Consider the following 21,518-nt stretch of genomic DNA (forward strand, 5'->3'; position numbering starts at 1 on the left):
GGGGGAATGACTTTGAATCTCTTAACAAGCTCTGTGCATCAAGACTTTATTTAATGCCCATTTAGGGATGGCTTTTTCCCTTGTCTTGTCTCTCCTGCCTCTCCCTGCAGCTCTGGGAAATGTCTTTTCTTCTACAAATGAAATGGTGATCGGGGCAGTAAGAGTCAAGTCTGGTTGGTCGGTGTTGTATTTCCAGAAAAGCTGCTAGCTTAGGGGACTAGAACTTGTTGTGCCTAAAACTTCAAAAGAAGAATTAGGCCCCTGTGCACAGAGCTATTACAAGTCATGTTTTTACTTTTTTAAAGGCCAGCAAGTCTTAAGCTTCCTATGGGATTGTATGAGAACAAGCAGCTTTTATTGTGAGTTCTGTGTAGAAGAGCGCTTGAGTCTTTAACTGAGACAGCCTCCACAATCAGAAACTCTCCTATCAGCAGTAGATTTGTACTACTGTGTAACTCAATTCAAGGTAACCCAGAGCTTGGACCAACCCTGCTGAAACAAACCTCAGAACTCAATTATTGGTTTGGGCAAATCACAGTGTAATAGATTCATTTTTACCTTAATGAAAGAAAAATGCAATCTGGAACTTCAACCCCTTGTACTAGACGCGTTGCCATACCGAAACAAGCCAGTTACACTTCTCTCGGGGAAAACAAATGCTTTGAAGGCAAAAGATAGCTTCTGTTTACCACAGACACCAGAGAGAACTAGACATAGTTCTTTTTTTCAGTGCTATTTGAGAATGGCTGTAGTTCAACTTGATTCACTGTTTATTATGTTTAAAAAAATATAGTTCACACAAAAGTATCATGTAAACATCCTTTAAATAACTGCTGGTGCTCAGGCAGAATTCAGACTTTGCGAACAACACAGGACTGTGAACTGATGGTCGTGTGGCTTTCAGCTGTGGCTGCACCAGTTTCATAGCTTGGAAGATTCAGTGAAGACTTCTGATGCTTTGTGTAAGTGGCAGACAACATCATCACAAGACAATTACACACCATGCTATATCTTTTGATTACTTGGTTCCAGGATTCCCAAGCCAAATCTTTCAAAACGCAGGACAACTTTGCTACTGTTAATGCTGAAAAGAGTGGGGAGGGAGAGGAGAAGGGAGGGGGAAAGAGTTATTTATTTTTAATTTTTCTTACAAAGCTACAGTCCTATAAAAGGAACTAAAATGGGTTAGATTCTGATCTCATACAACTTCAGATCACCCAGAAAAGAGGCTTAAGTAATTAAGCAGCAAACGCATGAACTTATTCATGCTAACCTCATCAGAGGAAACATACAGCATAAATCTGATTTGCCTCAAATTGAAAAAACAGGAGCTTTTCATAAGTACCTAAGGCGGGTAGAAGCCCGACACTTGTTTTCAACGCGCCCTTGGTTTCCTTGAAGTAGAAGGGAAGGAAAAAATGACTTACAGAATTTTCTTTTTAAGAGAAAGGGGTGTTTTGACAAGGTACATCAATCGGTTAAAAAAACCCCAACAGAACAAACCCAAACCCATTTGCTCCTCTTTATAGACTGTAGCAAGTGCACAAAGATGTCTTTTCCTTCACTCTTAAACTGTTAGCACAGCTAGAAACATTTTCACTGCAAAATGCCTTCCTGCACACACGCACTCAGGTGGACGGCAAGGCAGACAGCCTGAATGTGTGAGCTCTTGCAGGAGACTTTGAGAGAATGAGTGTGTGGGTGTATATGTCCTCACTGAAGACAGTAGAAACATCTCTGGTTCTTGGTGCACGTTCTCCTCTGCCCCTATCCTCTCCCCTCCGAAACATGATATTTTTTCAAAATCATGAATTGGTAAAGAATGAAAAAAGACCTTTTCTAAAAAGGCACATATTTGCTGTGTTACCTACAATTCTGCAAAGCCCCTAACGTTAAGTCAGACATTTTGCTGAACAGGGGATGTAAACAGACGCAAATCATAAAATTCAAAGCACTGGATTTGCAAGGGGAGGAGGAGGAACTGACAGGCGCTCTTGCCTTCCTCCTCTTTTAACTCAGCATTGTAGCTGATCCCAGCTGACCCATGTGGGCCAGTTCTGGACACCACTTGTGGCCTGGTCCCCGGTGGGCTCAGGGACTGCAATCTGCTCCAAGCAGAGCAAGGACCATCCTTCTTTCCACTCGAGAACTGCACCAGCTTCATCCAGCCCCTGACAAGATAGACCCTGGCTTCAGTGCTGGCTCTGGTCCCAAGGGAGAACCGGCACAATCTGGCCCTTAACTCTTGTTGTTTGCAGTGCAAGCGGAGTGTTCAGTCATCGGCTGCGCCTGTGAAAATGTACCTGTTGCTTTCAGTCACAAAGCCACAGTCCAGCACTAAGGGTGACAGGCGTAATAACCTCAGATTGCAACTAGGAAGCTGCACCCTCCGCCTCGTGAGACTTGCAGGCAAGTCACACCAGTTTCAGGAAAACCCCCAACCTGCTGGGCAGGACACACAGCACTCGCTGCTGCTTGCACCGGGTTAGTTAGAGAGCAGATCACCAGACCCTTTCCAGGAGGAAGTTACAGCCTGCTGAAACGCTTCAGAAGTGAAAGATGGCCACGTTGTTAGACAGTAACTTCTCGCAGACAGGAGTTGTTATTCAAGCTAACAGCCCACACCAAGCAGAAAAAGGCAGAAAAGGAGAATTCGGATAAAGTGTTGATTATGTCCATGGGCTAATTTCGTGGTTTGTTTTTGCTTTTTTAAATGGAAGGTGATTGTCCAAGTTGCCAGTTAGGATACAACACATGGAAACATGCAAGGTGGAGCCCGTTATTGCACCAGTAGCTACAACCTACAAAGAAATATGGGAGGGAAGGGAAAAAGACACCATGAGAGTTAGTTTTCAGTTATTTAAAGCAAGCCCTTGAGAACTACATATTATAAAGCTTACACCAGAACAAAGCATGGGGTTAGTGCAATGTTTCTCAAAGGATTTGTCAGAGGGGATGTGAACATGTCTTTAGTGGGTTTTGAATCTGAGCAGGTCTCTGGCTGACATGGCTACGAGACCCTCCCAAGAGTGACTTGAGTTTAACGCAGTTTGCAGGGGATGAACAACAACTGAGCTGCCTGCGCTTTCATTTCAACGAGCACTAATTCAGCTGTCAATGCTGATAGTTAATACTGACATTTAAAGTACTTCTCCCCTATTAAATGCTTTGAGTAGAGAAAAAGTATTAATGTATGCAAATTGACAGGAACCACTTGTGGGGGTGGAGGGGGGTGTCAGTCCGTCTACCCAGGGAAAAGTAACGAGGGTAGCTACTACATAAGACATCGTCCTGCAGTTCCACAAGCTGTTCAAGAATAACTCCCTATGGAAACACTAATCCAAAATAATCACTTGGCAAATTGCTCTGGAATAGAGCGTTCTCATGAACTGACTGCCCAAATGGGAAGCATTACTTCAAGTTCATTTCCAGTGTGATGTTAGAGGACAATGCGAGTGTGATTGTCTGCATGGGAATGTGCAGGCAGCCTGGGCTCTCAGTCTGCTCCCTGGTGTCTGGTTAGGTAGGTGAAAAGGTGTCAAATCAGTCATCAGAGTTAATGATCCAACACAAGTGGACCTTATTGTACAGAGAAACGAGGGCATGAAAGTGTTGACACACAGAACCATGGTGTTGGAATATCGTGTATTTCTGCAGAAAGGAAAAAAATATTACTGAAGGACACTGCTCTATCATGGAAATCTCCTGGCAAAAGAATTGTTGTCTTCATAACATAACACGACTTAAATACAACAATCTTCCTTTGAGGCAAGGGAGGATTAGTTTAAAAAAAAATAGGAGGAAATGTCACAGGTGAAACTGGATGACTTGAAGGAGTGGAAAATGGTAAAGCACATACTCAAGGTAGCTGGGTATAGATCTGGTAGATCTGGCCAATGCAAGCTGTGCCTGGAAATAGGGTTTGGTGTGCTTTAGGCCAGAAGAGGAAAAAAAATTGTTTCTCTTAAATTATCACTGAAGGACAGATAAGAAGCAGCAATTACATGCGGGTCCATTTTTTAGCTCAGATTTTGTTGGTTTCTTTAAATTTTTATTTTAAAAAATCTAGACAATTGAAATCCCAAGGACTGATGTGTAGCTGTGACAGCTCTGCTGGAGAAGCGAATGTTCAGGGTGCAGAAAGACACCTTGCCTCCCAGCTACGTTCCACAGCAGAGAGGCAGTAACTGATGATGCAAAGAACAACTGCCAAATGTAAGGCGCTCTCAACCCTTTGTTGTACCTTTTTAAAATGAGTGCTGTGATATGCATATATACCTGTCTAGTGCAAGGAAAAAATACCAGACAGTTCTACTTATCCCTGAGTGGGCAGTAAGCATTCAATCCTTGCTGATAATAGTGTCCTTTTGTATAGAGATGAGGCCACAGTCTTGGAGAAGTATTCCGCGTTTTAAAGTTGTTAGACATCGTAATGTATCAGGGATCAAGTACAAATGTTAGGGAAATTGCACAAGAGACAAATGGTGAAACTTTCAACCAAAACCCCAAAGAAGACACACCCACCAAAGCACAAAATGCCATGACAGTCACCATATAAGCAAACAGAAGCATTTGGTTAGCTATGATAAGGTATTGCAGGGGGATCGTGAAGGGTTATGGGAAAGAAAAGGGTAGATTAAACATCAAAAAAAGGAAAAAAAAAAGAAAATAAATATTAGAGGTTCAGTAGATGAAAATAAACAGTGAGCAAAGTACGTGGTAAATGGGCACTGGTTGCAAACGTGTCTGATCTCCCCCAGACTTTGAGAAAAAAGACTGAGGTCATCAAAATGTGTTCCTGAAACTGAGCTGGCTGTCTTTCACTGGGGCTTGCAGGCCCAGCCTGTTAACCGAAGTCCGTCGGAGCTACTCAGGGTAGGAGCGGTCAGCAGTGGAGATTAGGCAACTGACATAAAACTGGTCTGGGGTGGGGGTTTCAGTCTCTTGGCTCCAGAAGTTGTACCTGCTTTGCTTCCACTTGATTTTGGTAGAAGTGGAACTGGGAACCATCCCTTCTCTGAGAGTGACAAGTTATGCACAAGAAGGGAGGCTGAAAGTTTTAGACCTTGTGGCTTTATGCTCATCCAGTCTGAACTGGAATGAGTTTTACATTCTGGTCTGGTCTGTCGTAACACGTCGTGGGATGTACAGTCAGGTGTTTTGAGGGACCTCTTCCAGTTTTGACAGTTTACAGGTGCTTGACCATATGAGACCTTTCTTCCCCAGTTGAAAGTGACTTTGAAAGTATCACGATCTGACAAGGATTTATGCTGACTTCTCATGATTTATCTTTCCTTGGTCTAGATCTTGACAGAGATTCAGTCCAAACATTGCAACTTGCTCCTAGCTGTCAATTTACTGCACCTTCAGGATTATCTAAATCACTTGATACATGATTACCACCTACTTTGGTTTTTCCCCAGAAGTCAATTATTCTGAGTCAGGACAAATGCTGCATTTCTTTATCTGCTTGTGCAAATTGGGCACTCTTCCATCAAAAGGAAGAGGGGGTTGGATTTTTTTCCTACATGCTCCTTGAGGAAGGCTACAAACTTAGGACTCTTCCAAAATTTGTCAGTTCAGTTTCAAAGGGAAACAGTGGCACATTCATTGGTCCTTCCCTTCCTCAGTCAGTACCAGCCATTATAGGGGAAATTCTAACCACTTTGGGGTCATTGTGGGCCCTTTCCAATACTGTTGGTAGATACTCTCTGAAACCAAACATAAAGCTGGATAAGTCATCTACTGAAGGAGGGAGGTGAATATGTTAAAGTAGGAAATTAACTGTCTGAAGCATGCAAGCTTAATTGCATAATTTCCTAGTAACTAGAAAAGCAGAACAGCACGCTGTTACTCTCCCATCAGAGGTTTGACAGACCCCAAGAAGGCAAAATAAAGCACAGAAATGATCAGTTAGGAAGTTCTGAGTAGCATAAATGTTCAAATTCTCAGTGGCATAAATAGCAGCAAATACTCACTCAGCAGACTTCCAGAAATGCCCTGGGTGGGAGAGCCGACGATTCAATTTTGGCAGTTTTTCAAGCATATCCATGAGGACAGTGAAGCTAGGTCTCTCACTGAGATCAAATGACCAGCACGCTGAGAGAATTTCCTGCAAAGGATATTTGCAGCTCATTATCTCCACTTAGTTCACAGGTCAACTGTGCAGACCAAACAGCTGATTGAGCATTGTGATTTGTGCCAGAGATACCGTTTAACAGAAGTCTCGGACATTCTTATAATCAAACAGTATCCTGCGTACCAGTGGATGTCCACTTCTATATGACAGTAATGTTCTCTCTCCTGGCCTTTATCTTTAGACTTATAAGAAGATAATAAATCTCCTCTTTAAGCAGCTCCCTCTTTTCCTGATAAATAGCTGTATGGAAGGATTCCTGCAACTGAGGTACTTACGTTGACTTCTTTCCCCAAACTAACAGTTGCAAGGACTTGTTTCACTCCTTCGCCACTTCCAATCTGCCAGATGAGCGCCTCTGCAGGCTGGTTCTTGAAAGGCCATTCTCTTGCTTGGAGCTCATACCACACAGTCCTGCAACATCAACAGACAAATCAAGCCTTTGCCTGCTCTTAAGAGAAAGATACAAAACCCTGACACTCTTCCAATTTCTTCAGATAAGCTCTGGAAGATGTATAAGGCTGTGCAGCAAATCCCTCCCACCCCACACACCTCTTGCCCATGACTTTTGTAGTAGGTGAGAAAAATGCGAGTCTGTGAGAAGAGGAGCACTGACTCACAAGGCTCAGGCCTGTAACAAATCTCATTTGCAAGCTCCCATGGTACTCGTAGGTGTTCCTCTCTTACCCAAAGGCATAGATATCTGCAGCTTTGGAGAAAGGCAGCTTATCTTCATCCTTCCCAGGGGCCATCTCACGAACAATCTCAGGGGCCAGGTAGCATAACCAGTCATGAGGCAGCTTCAATTCATTCTCCCTCCTGAGTTCAAAAGAAAGAAGTGGTACTGAAACACTACTGCTTCAACCAAGAAGCAGCGTATGGACCGTATCTGTGCTTCACCTAATGCCTTGACTTTATTTACTCAAATGTTTTCGCTGACATTTCCTTTTTAATTTTCTTGCCATATTAAAAAATATGCTTGTATGCTAAAATACGTTAGCCTGACTCTCCAGCTCATTCTTGGGCGTAAGGTTCTCTTTGTTCTGTGTTCTGAGTCTTACTCCATACATAACTTCCTAGCTCTGTGCTATGGGAACTGTAGAAAGAACTCTGCTAAAAAAAAGAAAACAAAGAAAAAGTGTGTATTCCAAAAATGTGTGTATCTACTAAAGCAATCAACACTCCTCACTTGTACTGTGTAACGCATCAAAATGTTTCCCTACTTAATGATTATTTATCACTCTAGAATTGGACCAAGCACTTACCTTCCTTCCTGAACCACACCCGAAATTCCAAATAATCCAAAGTCAGTGATCACAACTTTCCCATTGTCATAGAAAACATTCTTGGATTTCAGATCCTTATGTACAATCCCCTTTGCGTGAAGATACCCCATGCCCTGGGAAATATATGCAGAGATGTAAACTTTTTTTTATTATTTACAAGCCTCTAACTCTGGGCATGCTTTACTTTCTAATACACATTGACTCTTATTACTCCAGCATAAATGAGTAATTGTATGTGGGGACACAGCAGCTGTCTGACTTATGCAGGAAGGGTGCATGGGAAGTCTGCAAGGGAGCAGATCTCAGGTTAGTGCGCAACCTCTGAATTGCTTTTCATCCTCTGCATAGTAGGGCTGCTGGAAGGGTACTCTTAGTTGAAGCATTAAGTGGCTGTGGACTTCACAATTCTGAAGAAGTCTGTATGTGCAAGAACAAGGAACAACTGACACAAGTTTGCTCACTAAATTCACAGGATATTTCTGCCAGAAAAGAAAACAGCAACTTTAGAAATGCTTCTTCAGTTGAGAAATACTGAAAGCAAGCACAGAAAACACTGTGCAAATCTGGGAGAAAATGCCATCTACTTCAGAATGCATTAACTTAGCTGCAGTTACTAATAAAGAGAAGAGACCAGGAAGGAAACCTGTGCTGCATACCTTTCTTCATTGTTCCCTTTACCTAAATTGTCCCCCCCAACCCCTTACTGACAAGCAAAAGGTCTATTTCTCTCCTTATGGGCCCTTAGCTTATTGCCCACTAAATTAGCACTTTTTTTCAGCCAACTTTGAGCATCTCCTGCTGCAACACCCTGTCAAGCTATTGAGACTTACAGAACTGTGCAGCCCCTAAGCTCTTGCTGAGGCACTGCCCAGAAAGTGGATGTCTCCCTCAGCATAACGTACCCTTACCTTAATGATCTCCTGTGCTATCTGCCTGGTTTTGTTAATATCCAGGGATATCTTGGGGTCCCTTACAAACGAGTGAAGCGTTCTTCCTTTGCAGAAGCTACAGGAAAGAGGAACAACAATCCTGAAAAAGGTCTTTAAAATATTGCAGAGAAATAAGAATGTAACACTGGATGTTCAATTGGTTTTCTTATCATGTTGACAGAATCCCAGCCCTCTTCCACTGCTGAGAAATGCCATTCTGAAGAACTTTAAGGACCCAATTGTACAGGAGACCTATAGTTAAAGCATGCTCAAGGATATGCAACAAATGCTTAGGCCTTTCTTCAGAGGCCCAGTTGTTGTTATACTGCTCTGACATCTGAAGTCCAGTTTTCAAAATCTGAGCACCAGCTTCTGCTGCTGGTGCTACTGGTCACTTAAGCAGGAAACTTCTTTTGGAGCTGGCAATTAGGAGTGATTGAGTACCTCCTTGCCAGACTATGAGAATGGCATGCCCTTGGCCTTACTTAAATTCAGCCTGCATATGAACATCCCAAAAAGCTGTTATTTAGGGGCTAAATGATCCTCATCTCAACTAAATACTGAAAACAGAAGAGAAGGGAAAAATAGTAACATTTTTGCCTAATCAGCAAGTGTCCCTAAGAGGAACAGAAAGGAACAAATAACTGTTGCATTATCAGCCTCACACATTGGTTTATTGTCACTTTGCTGAATTGGAACCATCGAGAAGTAGATGACAGAGGAACCGCCTGTTCCAGGTTTTTTTTTCTCCTGCTTTTTGAATTTTATTATTTAAGAATTCAAAAATAAGAAGAAAATCACCAAAAAATATTGTATGTTCCCTAAAAGGAGACAACCCTAGTATCCAAAACTGTGAGTAACACAGACCGCATTCATGTTTGCGACCTTCTGACCACAGTGAGAGGTTTATTTTTATGTATGCAAAATAAATGTTATCTAGCTATATAATATCTATATTAAAAATAATACTAAGATGCTATATCCTTACCTGGTAATGATTGCTAAATGAGGAGGGTTCATGCATGCTCCCATGAAAAGTACCACGTTCTCATGCCGGGTCTGCCTATAGTTCATCACTTCCTTTTTAAAGAGCTTGAGATGATCCTGATTGTTCCCGTCTATCTCCAACAGCCTGATGGCCACTTCCCCATGCCATTTTCCCTTGTAAACCTTCCCCCAACGTCCTTGGCCAATAGGATCCCCCAGTTCAATCTGTTCAAAGGGAATGTCCCATTCCTGCAGGTAGACGCTGGTCTGGCTAGGTTTGCGGTAAATCATCCCTTGCAAGTGTGGCCGTCTGTTCGGCAAATCTTCCACCTCATCCTCATCATCTTCAGGTTCTGATTTATTAGTCTCTGCTTCTTCCACCTGTTTAGAGAAAGAGAAGGGAAACATATGCTGAGAGTCCCGTCTGAGGGGCAGAAGCAGCCTACCAGCCAGCAGCAAAGGCTGCTTTGAGAGAACTTCAGGGGGTTGGATGTACACATTCGACTACAGCTCCAGAAATATAGCTCACAGGACAAAGTCATCTCAGAAGGCTACAGAAAGACATACATCTTGTGTACGCCAGTGCACGCAGGTGAAGAAAGAAAGGCTTTATCCCATACAGAGTTAAATTTGTAGAACCAGCACTAACATCTAGGGACTCAGCATCCCTCAGGATTTGGCCTTCAGTGTGGGGAAAAATACTACAAGACCACTCTAAAAAGGAAGGGTCAAGAACCTCTTTGTTCTTCAAACAAATGTGGGTGGGTTTTTGGGTTTTTTTGCGATTACTAAAATTCTCCTGTTAGGGAGAAATGCTCCAAAAATCAGCAAGCTTGATCCAGATTCCAGTAATTTCTGCTGAAATCATCGATTCCATCTCTATAGGTTTACTCATCCCTACAGAAACCCATTTCAGTGTTCATACTACAAGCTGAACATGTGCTTAGGCACTACCAAAATCAGAATCTTGCGAATAGGTATGGAAAGGCTTTCCTATGCAAAACATTAGCTCATGGTAGATCCTACAAAGCAAAGCCTGTAAGCATGGGCTTATGTGACCACGGGTAGCACCTACACACGCATTACTTGCAGATTTGAGGACTGCAGAGCATTTAGACTTTGTAACTCCAGCAGCAGGCCTGCAGCTCTTGTAAGGTAAAAATGGCTGCGCCAAACTGAGTAAGCCAGAAGTTTGAGAAATACCATCTTAGCCCCATTAGAAAAAGTTAAGTATTGTTACAAGTTCTTAAATGTTTCAGCCTAGCTACAGAAACCATGAATTTTCAGCTGAGATCTTTGCAGTACAAACAGTTCAGTGGAACTGAGGTAAGGCACAGCTAGTCTACGCTCCTAATTCCAGGGCCACAACTTTTTTATTGCACTTTCAATTATGGCATTTCTGATTGTACAAAAGGGCAAACCAGAAAACCTACCTCTGCTTCACATTCAACTCCATCTGTGTCTGGCTGTTCATGAGCACTAACAAGAGAAGACAAGTTTACAGTGAAAATAATGTTTGCACATCCACCTGAGTCAGAAAAGTGGGCTGCTACATATGCCATTAGCGGAGTAGAAAGAAGCAAATAGAGAACAGATCTTGATAGCAGTATAGTAGGTCAGAGAAAAATACAATTACTGCTCCACTTAACTTTCTAAGCTTACTTTAGCAAATAAGGGACAAAGACTTTGAAGTGATTTTCAATGATTAAGTGGCAGGAATTGATTTGGCAGTGGCATGGCTGCATTATTACAATGTGTTCCAGTAATGGACACTCCTATTCCTACTACCGAAACACCTACAGCGGCGAAGCAATTGTGAGTGCTGGCAATGCAGGCTAAAATCTTTTGCACGCCCTACAACTCGGATCCTTAAAAGATGTTTGCTTGCAGCTAAGTGTGTCATGCTCTTTCAATCGTAAAACTCTAACTTCTATTTCATCGGACCTTTCTGATTTTGGGAATGCACACATAACCGTAACTAGGTATTAAAGGTGTGGGCTTCTTACTGTCTGATTTACAGTAAATATCATATTCAGCTTTACAAAACTGGGAATGCCAGTATCACCCTTGCTGACTAAACTTATCCTGTGAGTTCTCAGATAAGATCAGTTTTGGTCATAACATAGTGCTTTCAGACGGATCGGAAGATTATCAGGTAAACACTATGCAAATAAAAGAATTTAAAACTATACTTACTTAGTGTCTGCAGCTGTTTCTGGAGGCTGTGCTATTTGTGCAGGACTGGGAATTTCTGGGAAAGTAGAAACATTTATGATACATATTTTACACTTTAATCTCTTATAGATTGGAAGTTTTAACGTTGCAATAGGAACGCAATTCCTGCAATTCAGGAATAAGAAGTAAACTCAACCACAGACAATATGATTTTATACTTCTATTCTTTTAAAACTATGCTCATCTTTCCTAGTACTTACATGCCTGTATATTAACCAAGCCCAGCGTTCTTCCCATTCACCTACTTATCTGTAATGTCTTTCAGGGTCAGTCCTTGTCTGTGAACCAATCACATGCCTTCAAGTTGCCTTGGACAATCACAAATACTTAAGTCTTCACAGAACTAGGATGTTTGAATTCATCTATACTGCAGGTCATGCATTCCATCTGCACCTAGTCTGTCCAATGTTACCAGTGCACAGGAAATTCAGCTTGGCTTGCAAATCCTTTCAAAATTCAGAATAAATATTCTGTACCTGGCATCCTACATCATCAATTCTCACTTTGGAAAAAAACAAGCTGTTTCTAAGGGCTCACGAACAGCTGACTGAGAAAAGTTTGTATATGCAAATCCACATATGAATAGTGTTGCATCGTTCTTAAATCCCACAGGCAAAAGCCTCAGTTCATAAAGGTGAGCTCAGTGTTCCTGAACTGAGAGTGTCCATTTATACTAGCTAAGTATATAACCCCAAAAGCGAGCCTTTTTAAAGAAAGAACATGGCTGTGCATAGAACCCCACAGCATAAAGCTACTGTTTTACAACTGAATATTCAAAGTTTCACCTTAGTAAGAAATCACATCACTATCTCATATTAGGAGAGAGAGGACTGAATTATGTACTGAGATAAGAGAAAGTTTCAATTGTTTTAGATACTTTTTTTTTTTAAAGCAGAATTATTGTTCTTGGGCAGCATGCAGAAGTTTACAAACAAGTTACTTTTTGGCAGCAAAAGCTGGTTAGTAGAATTAAAACAATGAACTCACCTGGGAAGATAAATTGTTGTCTATGCTGAATGTAGTAGGCAGCTTTTTTTTTTTAATTGTTTAAAAAAAGGACAGCAAAAAAATTACCAGGAGAAAAAAAAAAAAACACAAACAAGTTAGAGGATCATCAGTAAGTGCCCATACGCATTCAATGAATTAGTCCCAACTCTCTGTTGGGAAACAGATTAGTAGATTATCAGCCTGCTTGAGGGGGTGAATTTCAGCACATGCATCTTTGGAAGACTATGACGGATGATACTTATCAAATGAAAGCTATGTTACCAATAAGCAAACAGTCTGGTGGGAAAACAACACATTCAGACTTCAAGTGGCAGAAGCAAATTTAGAGAACCCAGGAATGCTAAAAGGCAGGCCCAAGTAAAAGCTGGTGCTTCAATGCTCTCTCATGTCTTCAGCTTTTCAGAGATGCACCCAGAGAAGCTGAAGCTCATGAGCCATCTGCAAGCATTTTTTTTATTTCAGTGAATTTGAGCAGTATGTCCTAATACAAAGTAGTTGCAGTAGAATCCCTGTACTAAACTGGCTCTGCTTCTGCTCCTTTTAAGTAGGCTAAAATAGCAACTTTCACTCACAGATCAAAAGCTTGATGAAAAATACAGCAATGTTGAAGGCTAGATATAGCAGCTAGTGAGCAGCATATGACTTCATTTCCAGATCAAAGGAATTAAATTTATTCTCACTATGTAAATCTTTGCCCTTGTCAGAGATCCTTGCCTCTATCGACTTTAGTAACGACTGCACATTCGGATCCTTAATCTGTAAAGTATGTAGCGTAAATTCTACTCCACCATACGTGTATGTCAGCGGTTTAAAAATGAGTGTTGATTGTTGGTTATCTTTTGGAAGGGACTGGTAAAGCAATTCATCCCAGTTCTCATTTTCACATTTTGCTCTAGCAATCAACTTACTCATGATTTAAAGCCACTGGTGACCAAACACAGCAGGCAGCATGCATTTTACAATACAATGAGAAAAGGGAGGATAAAGAATATAATTTTTTTTTCAATCCTTTTCAAAAAAGGAGAAAATAGAAAGATCAAATAATTTAAGAAAGGTGCCAGCACTCCTTAATAATCTGTCTCCTGCAAAGGTATCTTGTTGATACCACTTAAAAGAACAGACAATTTTCTTTATCAGGTAACAAGATACACCTTCACACCTTGCTTAAGACACAACCATGTATTCAGAAACCTGCAAATACCTATGAAGTCTTGGTCAGCCTCTGCTTGCGTAGAGACCTTTCTGATCTTGGCAGAGGTCTCCTGAAAAAGATAAGTTTACCTGGGAAGTTAAATCGTCCATCCCTCTGGCCCATAGGAGATGGGTTTGGGGGAGGTGTTGCACTGGGAGGGTTGGAAGACTGGAAAGGTGCTGGAGAAGATGGTGTGGATGAGGTTGTCGAAGAAGGATTACTGCTAGAGTCCAGATGATTTATTGCTGGTGGATGCTCCTGCAAGGCAAGGAAAGTCACTTGTGAGAAAACAATGAAAAGAAGGAAAGAATTCCCCTCATTGTTTACTGAACAACAGAGAAAGGAAAGCTGTCCCTAGCCTCGATCATAGCATAGCTTTTCTAAGTGAGTAGGCAGCTGGAGCTGTGCACAACCTATGTTTTACAAGGAGAAAATGTCACATATCAAAGTCTCCTTGCAAAGCGAAAGCTCAAGGTGCCATTCTTGCTCCAACCAGCAAGGTACTGCTGCCACCTCTCCTTATTGTAGCTCCTCAGTGACTTACAGACACAAGACTCACTTCAGTCACCATGTACCTTTTTAGTTAGTGCTTTGGGAAGAGTTCCAAATTGTGGTTCTGTTGGTCTGTCTACTGGATTATTGATATCAGAAGGGACAGACTCCGTTCTTCTTATTTTTGTTACTGAAAAACAGGTTGGAGAAGGGAGAAAAAAGCTTTAATCAGACTTTTTATTCTTGTGATACCATCAATTGCATTGAAATGCTAAGAACTTGTAGAAAATTACTTACTGGGAAGGAAGGATATTCTACAAGCAGGTGCCTCTTTAGTACATTTGTTGTGACATTTTAATCTGAAAGAGAAATATTACATGTTAAATAGCAACTTGTTCTTTCCCAAAAAGAGGAAGCCTGCCCTTAATTTGTAATTCTTATGCTAATCTCAGAGGGAGTTCTGGAATGCTCCAGGCCCCAAAGCAGCATGCATTCATATGAAGAATCCTACTATGTGTGTCATTAGGCTAATGAAAGCCATATACATATCTTAGCATCTGATTTATTTTTAATATAGTTACCTTCACTGACTCTCATTCTGTGAAAGTGAAGCGCTAAAATCTCAGCGCTCTGGACTAACAACCCAGACAGAGAAGCAAAAACTAAAATCCTTGCTCTTATTTAGGTATCCAGCTTCCAGTGCAAGATTTGCCCATGACCAGGTAGGAAGCCTGTGGCAGGGAAATAAATTTGGTTCATCTATGTGTCAGGCTGCCAACCTAAGTATCAGTTGTGCCAAAGCATCCCTTTGCCAGTTCAGAAGCTGACTGAAAAAATGATGCCACTGTTGAGTGCATTGTCAAGAGATACTTGTCACTGGCAAACTTGAACGAATCAAATGCAAAGTTCTTCTGAAAAAGATCCTTACTGTGTGCTCACCTGCAGTACTTACACTTCACCCCGAACATCATGCTTTTCTGACAGACTTGGCAAATCTGAGATAACCAAGACTTTGTAGAGAACCTAAGTGGAGATAAGAGGGGAAAAATTATGTTAACTGGTGTCTAAAGGAAGATTAACATTTGTAGGTAGTTACAGACAGGCTATACTCCTTTAGCCCTTTCTGAAAAGGGCAAGTGGTGTTGTGAAAAGACTTCTCACTTTTCTGATCAAAAGCAACTGAAAGAAGGCTGGCACCAACTCTGCTGGCCTCTTGCTAGTTCTCCACTCTTGGAACATGGCTGAGAGGTGCTCAGAGGTGTCTCTGACAAGGAGACAGGGTGTGCATGTACACACATCTCTAGAAGGTCCTCAAAGCTGCAATTACAGATCTGAAGTCTCATGCAACCAAAGATACCCAACTGACAGAACATCACATCTTTTCATAAAAAACCCTCAAACTGGAATTGAGCTTCACCTCATGAAACAAGCAAGTACTCTGAGAGGGAGGAGCCAGCACACACTCCAAGTGCAGATCCAGCCCATGAGCACGTGCTGCCTATCAGTCACTGGTGTCCCTCCTTAGGTCAGTAGGACATGTCAAGTGTGCTGGTTATATTCACCTGAACGTCTTTGTAGAACTGGGACCCAATTTATGGTGAATGGGTAGTGGTGGGAGAATTATCCCTTTTACCAGAAAATTAAACGGATAGGTTTGTTTGGCATTAGAACTGGCTGGCCCAGTTTTGGTTTGGATTTGGGAAGGAGGGATGCAGGAAGCTACAAAGGAGGAAAAGGGAGGGAGGAGCAGCTTCCCTTTCATTTGTAGCAGTGGAAGTGTTTTAGAAAAGGCGTTGTTACACATTTGGTACGCTTGCACAACATTGCTACTGCTGGTACGCTAGTCATTACGGAATCACAAGTCAATTGGCTTTGTAAACAGGATTTCAAGAGCATATATGACGCTGAAATACAGAGTTAAGGCTGAACTTGGCAAATGAGGCACCCAACTCAACTTCAAACCTCTTTTAGAGCTGTGACTGCTACAAATGCACTAAATAGGATGCTGTCCTGGTCTGACCTCTCAGTTGGTCTCCTTTGTGGCTCCCACAGCCTGTGTTCCTTACCTGTGTGTTACAGCTAAACCAAAGTCTCTTCGTACCGTTTGAGGGGATCCTTGGGAGAGTTCTGATGGAGAACAAAAGGATGTTTTAGGGAAGCATTACTCACAAGCGTGCTTATCAGTCTAGACAGAAACAAAACGATCCCTGTCATAGATAAGGACTAGTAGCCATTGCACTGTTAGTAGCATAGCTGAGATTTGTTTGCCTTCTGCTTTAAAGCTACTACCAGATACTACTCTCTTATTTGTTTTCATATGGAGGCAATGGAAGATAAGATTTGGTGGTGGAATCATAATTCTTCCTTCTTTTTGTTAAATCACTGTGTTTTACATTTAGGAATTACAGAAGTCCATCTGATTAAGTCTAGGCCATTCTTAAAACGAAGTGGAAATCAGACTTTACTCCCAATTGTTTTACTTCCAATTGGTTTACCATGAATACCATCACACAGTTTTCATGCAGTGTCAGTAGACTTCAGAATATTCTTTTACACTGAAAATTATTGTCTCCATTTTATAGATAGGGCCAGTGTGACCCAGAAGAATAAAAAGATTTAGTGAGATCACTTAGCTAGCTGTTAAGTGCAGAAAGGGAGACCTAGACTTCAAAATGCCAGTCCAGCACTCCAGTGGTTATACCACATAACTTCCTAAAAATGCTAAAATACTAAGATTCTGGCATATTCCCTGAATTAAATCTATAGCCATATTGCAAATCTGGAGAAAACTCAAATCTGCAAGTATCAACACAGCTTCAAGGCTGGACACTGTCAATGCTTACAGAGAGCCAGTCTCTTTATTTGACCCTAGATGGCACCAGATTGTTTTTTATCATTATTCCAGTGAACGTTTAAAGGCATCTGTGGTCTTCAGCATCTTAGAATAGGCTGGAATGACTAGTTGCATTTCCAAGGAATATTGCTTATCTAGTGTGGCCATCCAAATGCACAGCCGTCTGAACTAATCATAATACAACAGTTAAGATGGCTGTTAACATCAGTTAGGATGGCTAAATCCTTACTGAAGAGTCCTAACAAATATAAAAAAGTTTGGAATTGAATGGGACTTAAAAGAGCCTACAGTATAGATTTTAAAACAGACAATACAACTATATGCATAGAAACACCAAAATTCTTCATTTGTTTGAATTTATTCTAATGCCTTTTTTATTTATTGCATAAATTCTATCACTCTCACAAAGAAATGCTCAGATTTCTGCTTGCATTTTCATTTTACAGTTTTCTTTCTATGTTTTTTCAGTTCTGAAAGTAATTCCTGGGATTTTTGTTTTAAAGGGCATTAGATATATGTGTCGTGCTACAATGTCCTTATTTGGACTTTTATACTTTATAAAAAGGTGAGACACTTTCCAAGATGCCCATCTCTCTCTACATTAGCTTCCAAGGTTACAGGTTGTGTCTGAGACGGACACACAGAGTCACATCAGGATAGCTAAAACACTAACTGGCATTGATACTGGATAAAAACACAAGTCCTAGCCCTGTAAGCCATTAAACACATGAATAGACTCATCAACATCAGAGGAAGCATTCCACATTTAAGCACCTGCTGAAGCATTTCTCAGAAGGTTGCACGCAAATGTCTAATTTCATTACAGAGATACTTGGCAATGAATATCCAAAGATACTAAATGGTTAGATATGAAGTTATTTCTAGTACCCAAGAGGCACCAATAACAGCTGTCTGCAGTCACAGACAAGCAATTACACACAAACCCCCTGCTTTAACCCTTTAAACATCAGTATTCCTTTTCCTTGCTTTTGTCATCTGAAGAAATACCAGGGACAAAAAAGACCATGTAGACATCCTGCAGTTCTCCAATAGGCCAAGTAGGCCAAGCTCCTGCTAAAGTTCACAGAAACTCTGGGATAGAAGGCCCTATTGAGGACCTCCAGAGGTTGCACAGGGATGATCAACAGATAGTTGACAAGGACAGGTTCTTCTCTCTCAGCAATGAAACGAAGACAGCCCTGTAAAAATCTCTTACCGAACCTAGAGAGAAAAAAAAAAATTTTTTTTTAGACATTCATATTCATGTGACAGGATACACACTTTGCTAGAGCAGAAACTCTTTCCTGCAGCGTTTGATGTCAGGTTTACAAACATTTCTGGTTTTGCACAGGCTCCTGAAGTTGCTGCAATATTTTCCTTCTTACAAATGGTAGTCTTTGCTGGGTAGAGCTCCAGCTCCAGTCTGTGAGTGAAGTGTACAAGAGTGCACCTGAATTTTGGCTTGCAGATGAGAAGTGTTAATGGGGCTGCCCAATTCAGTCAGCTGGCAGGCTCCATGGAAGTGCCTGAATTGCAGAAGTGCTACATTTTGCAATTCCTATCAGACTTAATCAATAGGACCTGGATCACAGCAGAATCAGGTTCTTACCACTGAATTTCAAAACAAAGCTATGCATTGGCCACAGATGCGGACTTGCTGCATTTAGACGTTTAGCAATTTGCAGGTTTTAGTATATACTTCATATGCACTCACAGTATGGAAGAATACTGTACTGCTTACAAGCCTACGCTCTTATAATGAACTCTTTCATATCAATCACCAGGCAATACAGTACTGCAGCATCAAAAGCACAGCCCTTTGCTGTTAATGCTCACACCCAAAATCTCAACTCCATTCTGAGCTGGGCTAGTTTCCCTTATATAAAAATGTAATTTTGGCAAAAAGGTCCCGAGTAGAACAGGCTCTTTGAACTCTTCCAGGTCGTCAAAGAGTTAGGGTAAGTTGTAATGATCCAGTGCCTGCTACAGAATTTGGATGCTGACCTAAGTCTCTGCGATATTTAGGAATAGCCAGAGTCTTTGGAAGGCACATTTCTTTCCCAGTTTCAACTATTAGTTAAATGTTAGATTAATACCTTCCATCCTACCTACACAAAAAACCCGTATCTCAAAGCCTGGATCGCTCCAAAAAAAGGTGTAGCCTAAGACCATTTGTCTTGTCATGGAGCTATAAGTTGTCTATACTGTAATAAATGTGTTTTAAAGCTCACACTAGCAGCTAAAACACATCTTAAGAGAAAAACATAAAAGGATACCAGCCACCTGAACTGTGAGGAACATTTAAGGACAGAAGAGAATTCTAGTATGTGGAACTGGCTGCTAGATGTTTGAGAAAAACTGGTTGGGGCCCTTTAGTAGCAGCAGCCATCGCAACCTCCCAGGCAGGTGCCATTTCAAATAAATTCAAATACATTTCAAGTAAAGTACACTATTAACAAGCAGGTTTTGTGGTTATCTTAGAATATCCCACTGATAGAGATTCTCAGACTACAGTGAAACCATGACGAGGCAACTGGACACCAGCTCTTTCACAGAGTCCGAACTGGAGCACTGAATGCCATTTGGTATGAACACAGCCCACCAGTGCCCGTGGGGTGGGAAGAAGTGTCATGCTTACTTTATTGGAGGAACTTCATCTATCCTGTTTCCCAGCTGTGATTCGTGGGACTTGCTCCTTGTGAGGGTTGGAAAGTTGGGTAGCAGCTGAAAAACCTTCCGGCAAGGAGGAGGAGGAGTCCGTGGTGGCTTCAACTTATGCCGTCTCTTGGCTTGAGGAGTGGTTGGTGGAGTGATGGTGATGCTGTGAGGAGTCCTTGGCGTTAACCTTCCACTGTGTGCGGGGAATGCAAAAGGGTCCAGGAGGTTTTCTGCATAGATAGAAGGTCCATGACTCGAGGCAAGAGAATCTGAAGATGGGATTGTAGATACTGACACAGAACGTGCCTGCTGGCTGTTGCCTTTGGGAAGGTGCAGGGCAGCGGGAGTCCATGTGGGTGCAGAGGAGCAGGGGGATTCGGTCGTGTTTGTAGAGCTGTTCTCTCGGCGTGCCTCAGAAAGATTCATCAGGACATCATCTTTTAACTCCCCACCTGTTCACCAACCGTAGCAATGTTAGTGATTGATTAAAAAGAAAAGCCAATGTATATACACATACCACATCGTGCTGCTTTAGGCTATAAGGTGATTTTTTTTTCCCCTGCTTCGCACCTAGCCAAGGCGCAAGCCTAGTTTCTCCACCCCTGACATCCATCTAAGACATCAGCTAAAGTAACCTTTAAAATGAGAACAGCAGTAACTACCCTTCTTTCCTATCTGTAGCTACGTATCTCAAAAGCTAAAATCAGGTCCTGTGTTCTAAGATGGGCTGAGTTTTAATGGGTTGGGGCCCTACTGAAGAATGTGCGATATATATACCTGCATAAAACAGGCGCTCACATCCCACTGCAAGCCTATGTGGATTTGGTGCCAATCTATTCAGACAAATCTGTACATCCAACCTGGCACCCTGTCCGCTTTTAGGCTGGTCTTTGGTAAAAAAAGGAAACTATTTTCTGTTAGCCAACAGAAGTGCTAAATACCACTTAAATTGAGAAAGGCCATTAGATTGGAAACAAGAGGTATCTAGGAGCTCCTGATACTCATTTGGCCACTTTTTTCTCTCTCTGGCATGTAACCAGTGCCTAGAACTCACCTGACACCTGGAGTACTGGGGCACTGCTGTTCAATTACAGGCAGCAGCAGCACTCAGCACAGAGTTGCTGTGTTTGTTCAGACTGTATTAGCTAGAGCTGCACCAGGGACAGAGCGCTGGACAAAAAGGAACCACCACATCCTGCCGGATCACTGGTGGAGCCCAGCACTGCCTTCTACAATGCCTAGCACTGTAGTTCAGAATGATCCAGTAGAGCCTGTAGACCGATTCTAGGTATAAATGGGAAAAAAAAGTGCAAAGGCCTGCAGGCAGCAAAGCAGGAAGGCACACATTATTGGGATAATTTCAGAGGCTTAATTCATCAGGATAACTCTCTGTCTTAACTTGAAGTATGTCCTTAATGACTTAAATCAAGGTGAAAAGTCAAAGCTTCAGGCCCTGATGTCCTATTGACCAGTCAGTGGTTGAAAAGAGACGATATACCTGGATTTTAAAAAATGTCATTTCTTTATAATAAGTGAACGCCATGACAATGGCTGGTTTTGCCACAGTATGGATGGGAAATATTTGGCAGCCCAGGACAAGGAAGATTAGAAAAAAGGAAATATGAAACTGAGCTGTTTGCTGACTTTTCCATTAACTAATCTTTATGATTTGTGAATGGTATGAACTGTCATAATACCAACAGGAAACATCACCTTTCAGGGACAGATTGATAATTGCTAC

The 21,518-nt window shown here is 41.7% G+C and overlaps 1 protein-coding gene across 1 annotated transcript in view; it reads right to left on the reverse strand.

Annotated features, from left to right (window-relative positions):
- Window positions 1-748: 748 nt before the first annotated feature.
- Window positions 749-21,518, reverse strand: part of KSR1 (kinase suppressor of ras 1) — a 71,652-nt gene continuing 50,882 nt past the window's right edge. Inside the window, exons 4-20 of the mRNA XM_075168293.1 lie at window positions 19,758-20,229; window positions 18,336-18,340; window positions 16,332-16,392; window positions 15,205-15,288; window positions 14,563-14,624; window positions 14,349-14,455; window positions 13,863-14,031; window positions 12,561-12,602; window positions 11,535-11,589; window positions 10,772-10,817; window positions 9,340-9,719; window positions 8,331-8,427; window positions 7,402-7,535; window positions 6,824-6,955; window positions 6,415-6,550; window positions 5,979-6,112; window positions 749-1,084 (exon numbers count right to left, since the gene is read on the reverse strand). Coding sequence (XP_075024394.1) covers window positions 1,006-1,084; window positions 5,979-6,112; window positions 6,415-6,550; window positions 6,824-6,955; window positions 7,402-7,535; window positions 8,331-8,427; window positions 9,340-9,719; window positions 10,772-10,817; window positions 11,535-11,589; window positions 12,561-12,602; window positions 13,863-14,031; window positions 14,349-14,455; window positions 14,563-14,624; window positions 15,205-15,288; window positions 16,332-16,392; window positions 18,336-18,340; window positions 19,758-20,229 — 2,195 coding nt within the window. The 3' untranslated portion in view covers window positions 749-1,005. The remainder of the gene's footprint in view (window positions 1,085-5,978; window positions 6,113-6,414; window positions 6,551-6,823; window positions 6,956-7,401; window positions 7,536-8,330; window positions 8,428-9,339; window positions 9,720-10,771; window positions 10,818-11,534; window positions 11,590-12,560; window positions 12,603-13,862; window positions 14,032-14,348; window positions 14,456-14,562; window positions 14,625-15,204; window positions 15,289-16,331; window positions 16,393-18,335; window positions 18,341-19,757; window positions 20,230-21,518) is intronic.

This window comes from Calonectris borealis, chromosome 19 (genome assembly GCF_964195595.1).
Source record: "Calonectris borealis chromosome 19, bCalBor7.hap1.2, whole genome shotgun sequence".
Classification (NCBI taxonomy): domain Eukaryota; kingdom Metazoa; phylum Chordata; class Aves; order Procellariiformes; family Procellariidae; genus Calonectris; species Calonectris borealis.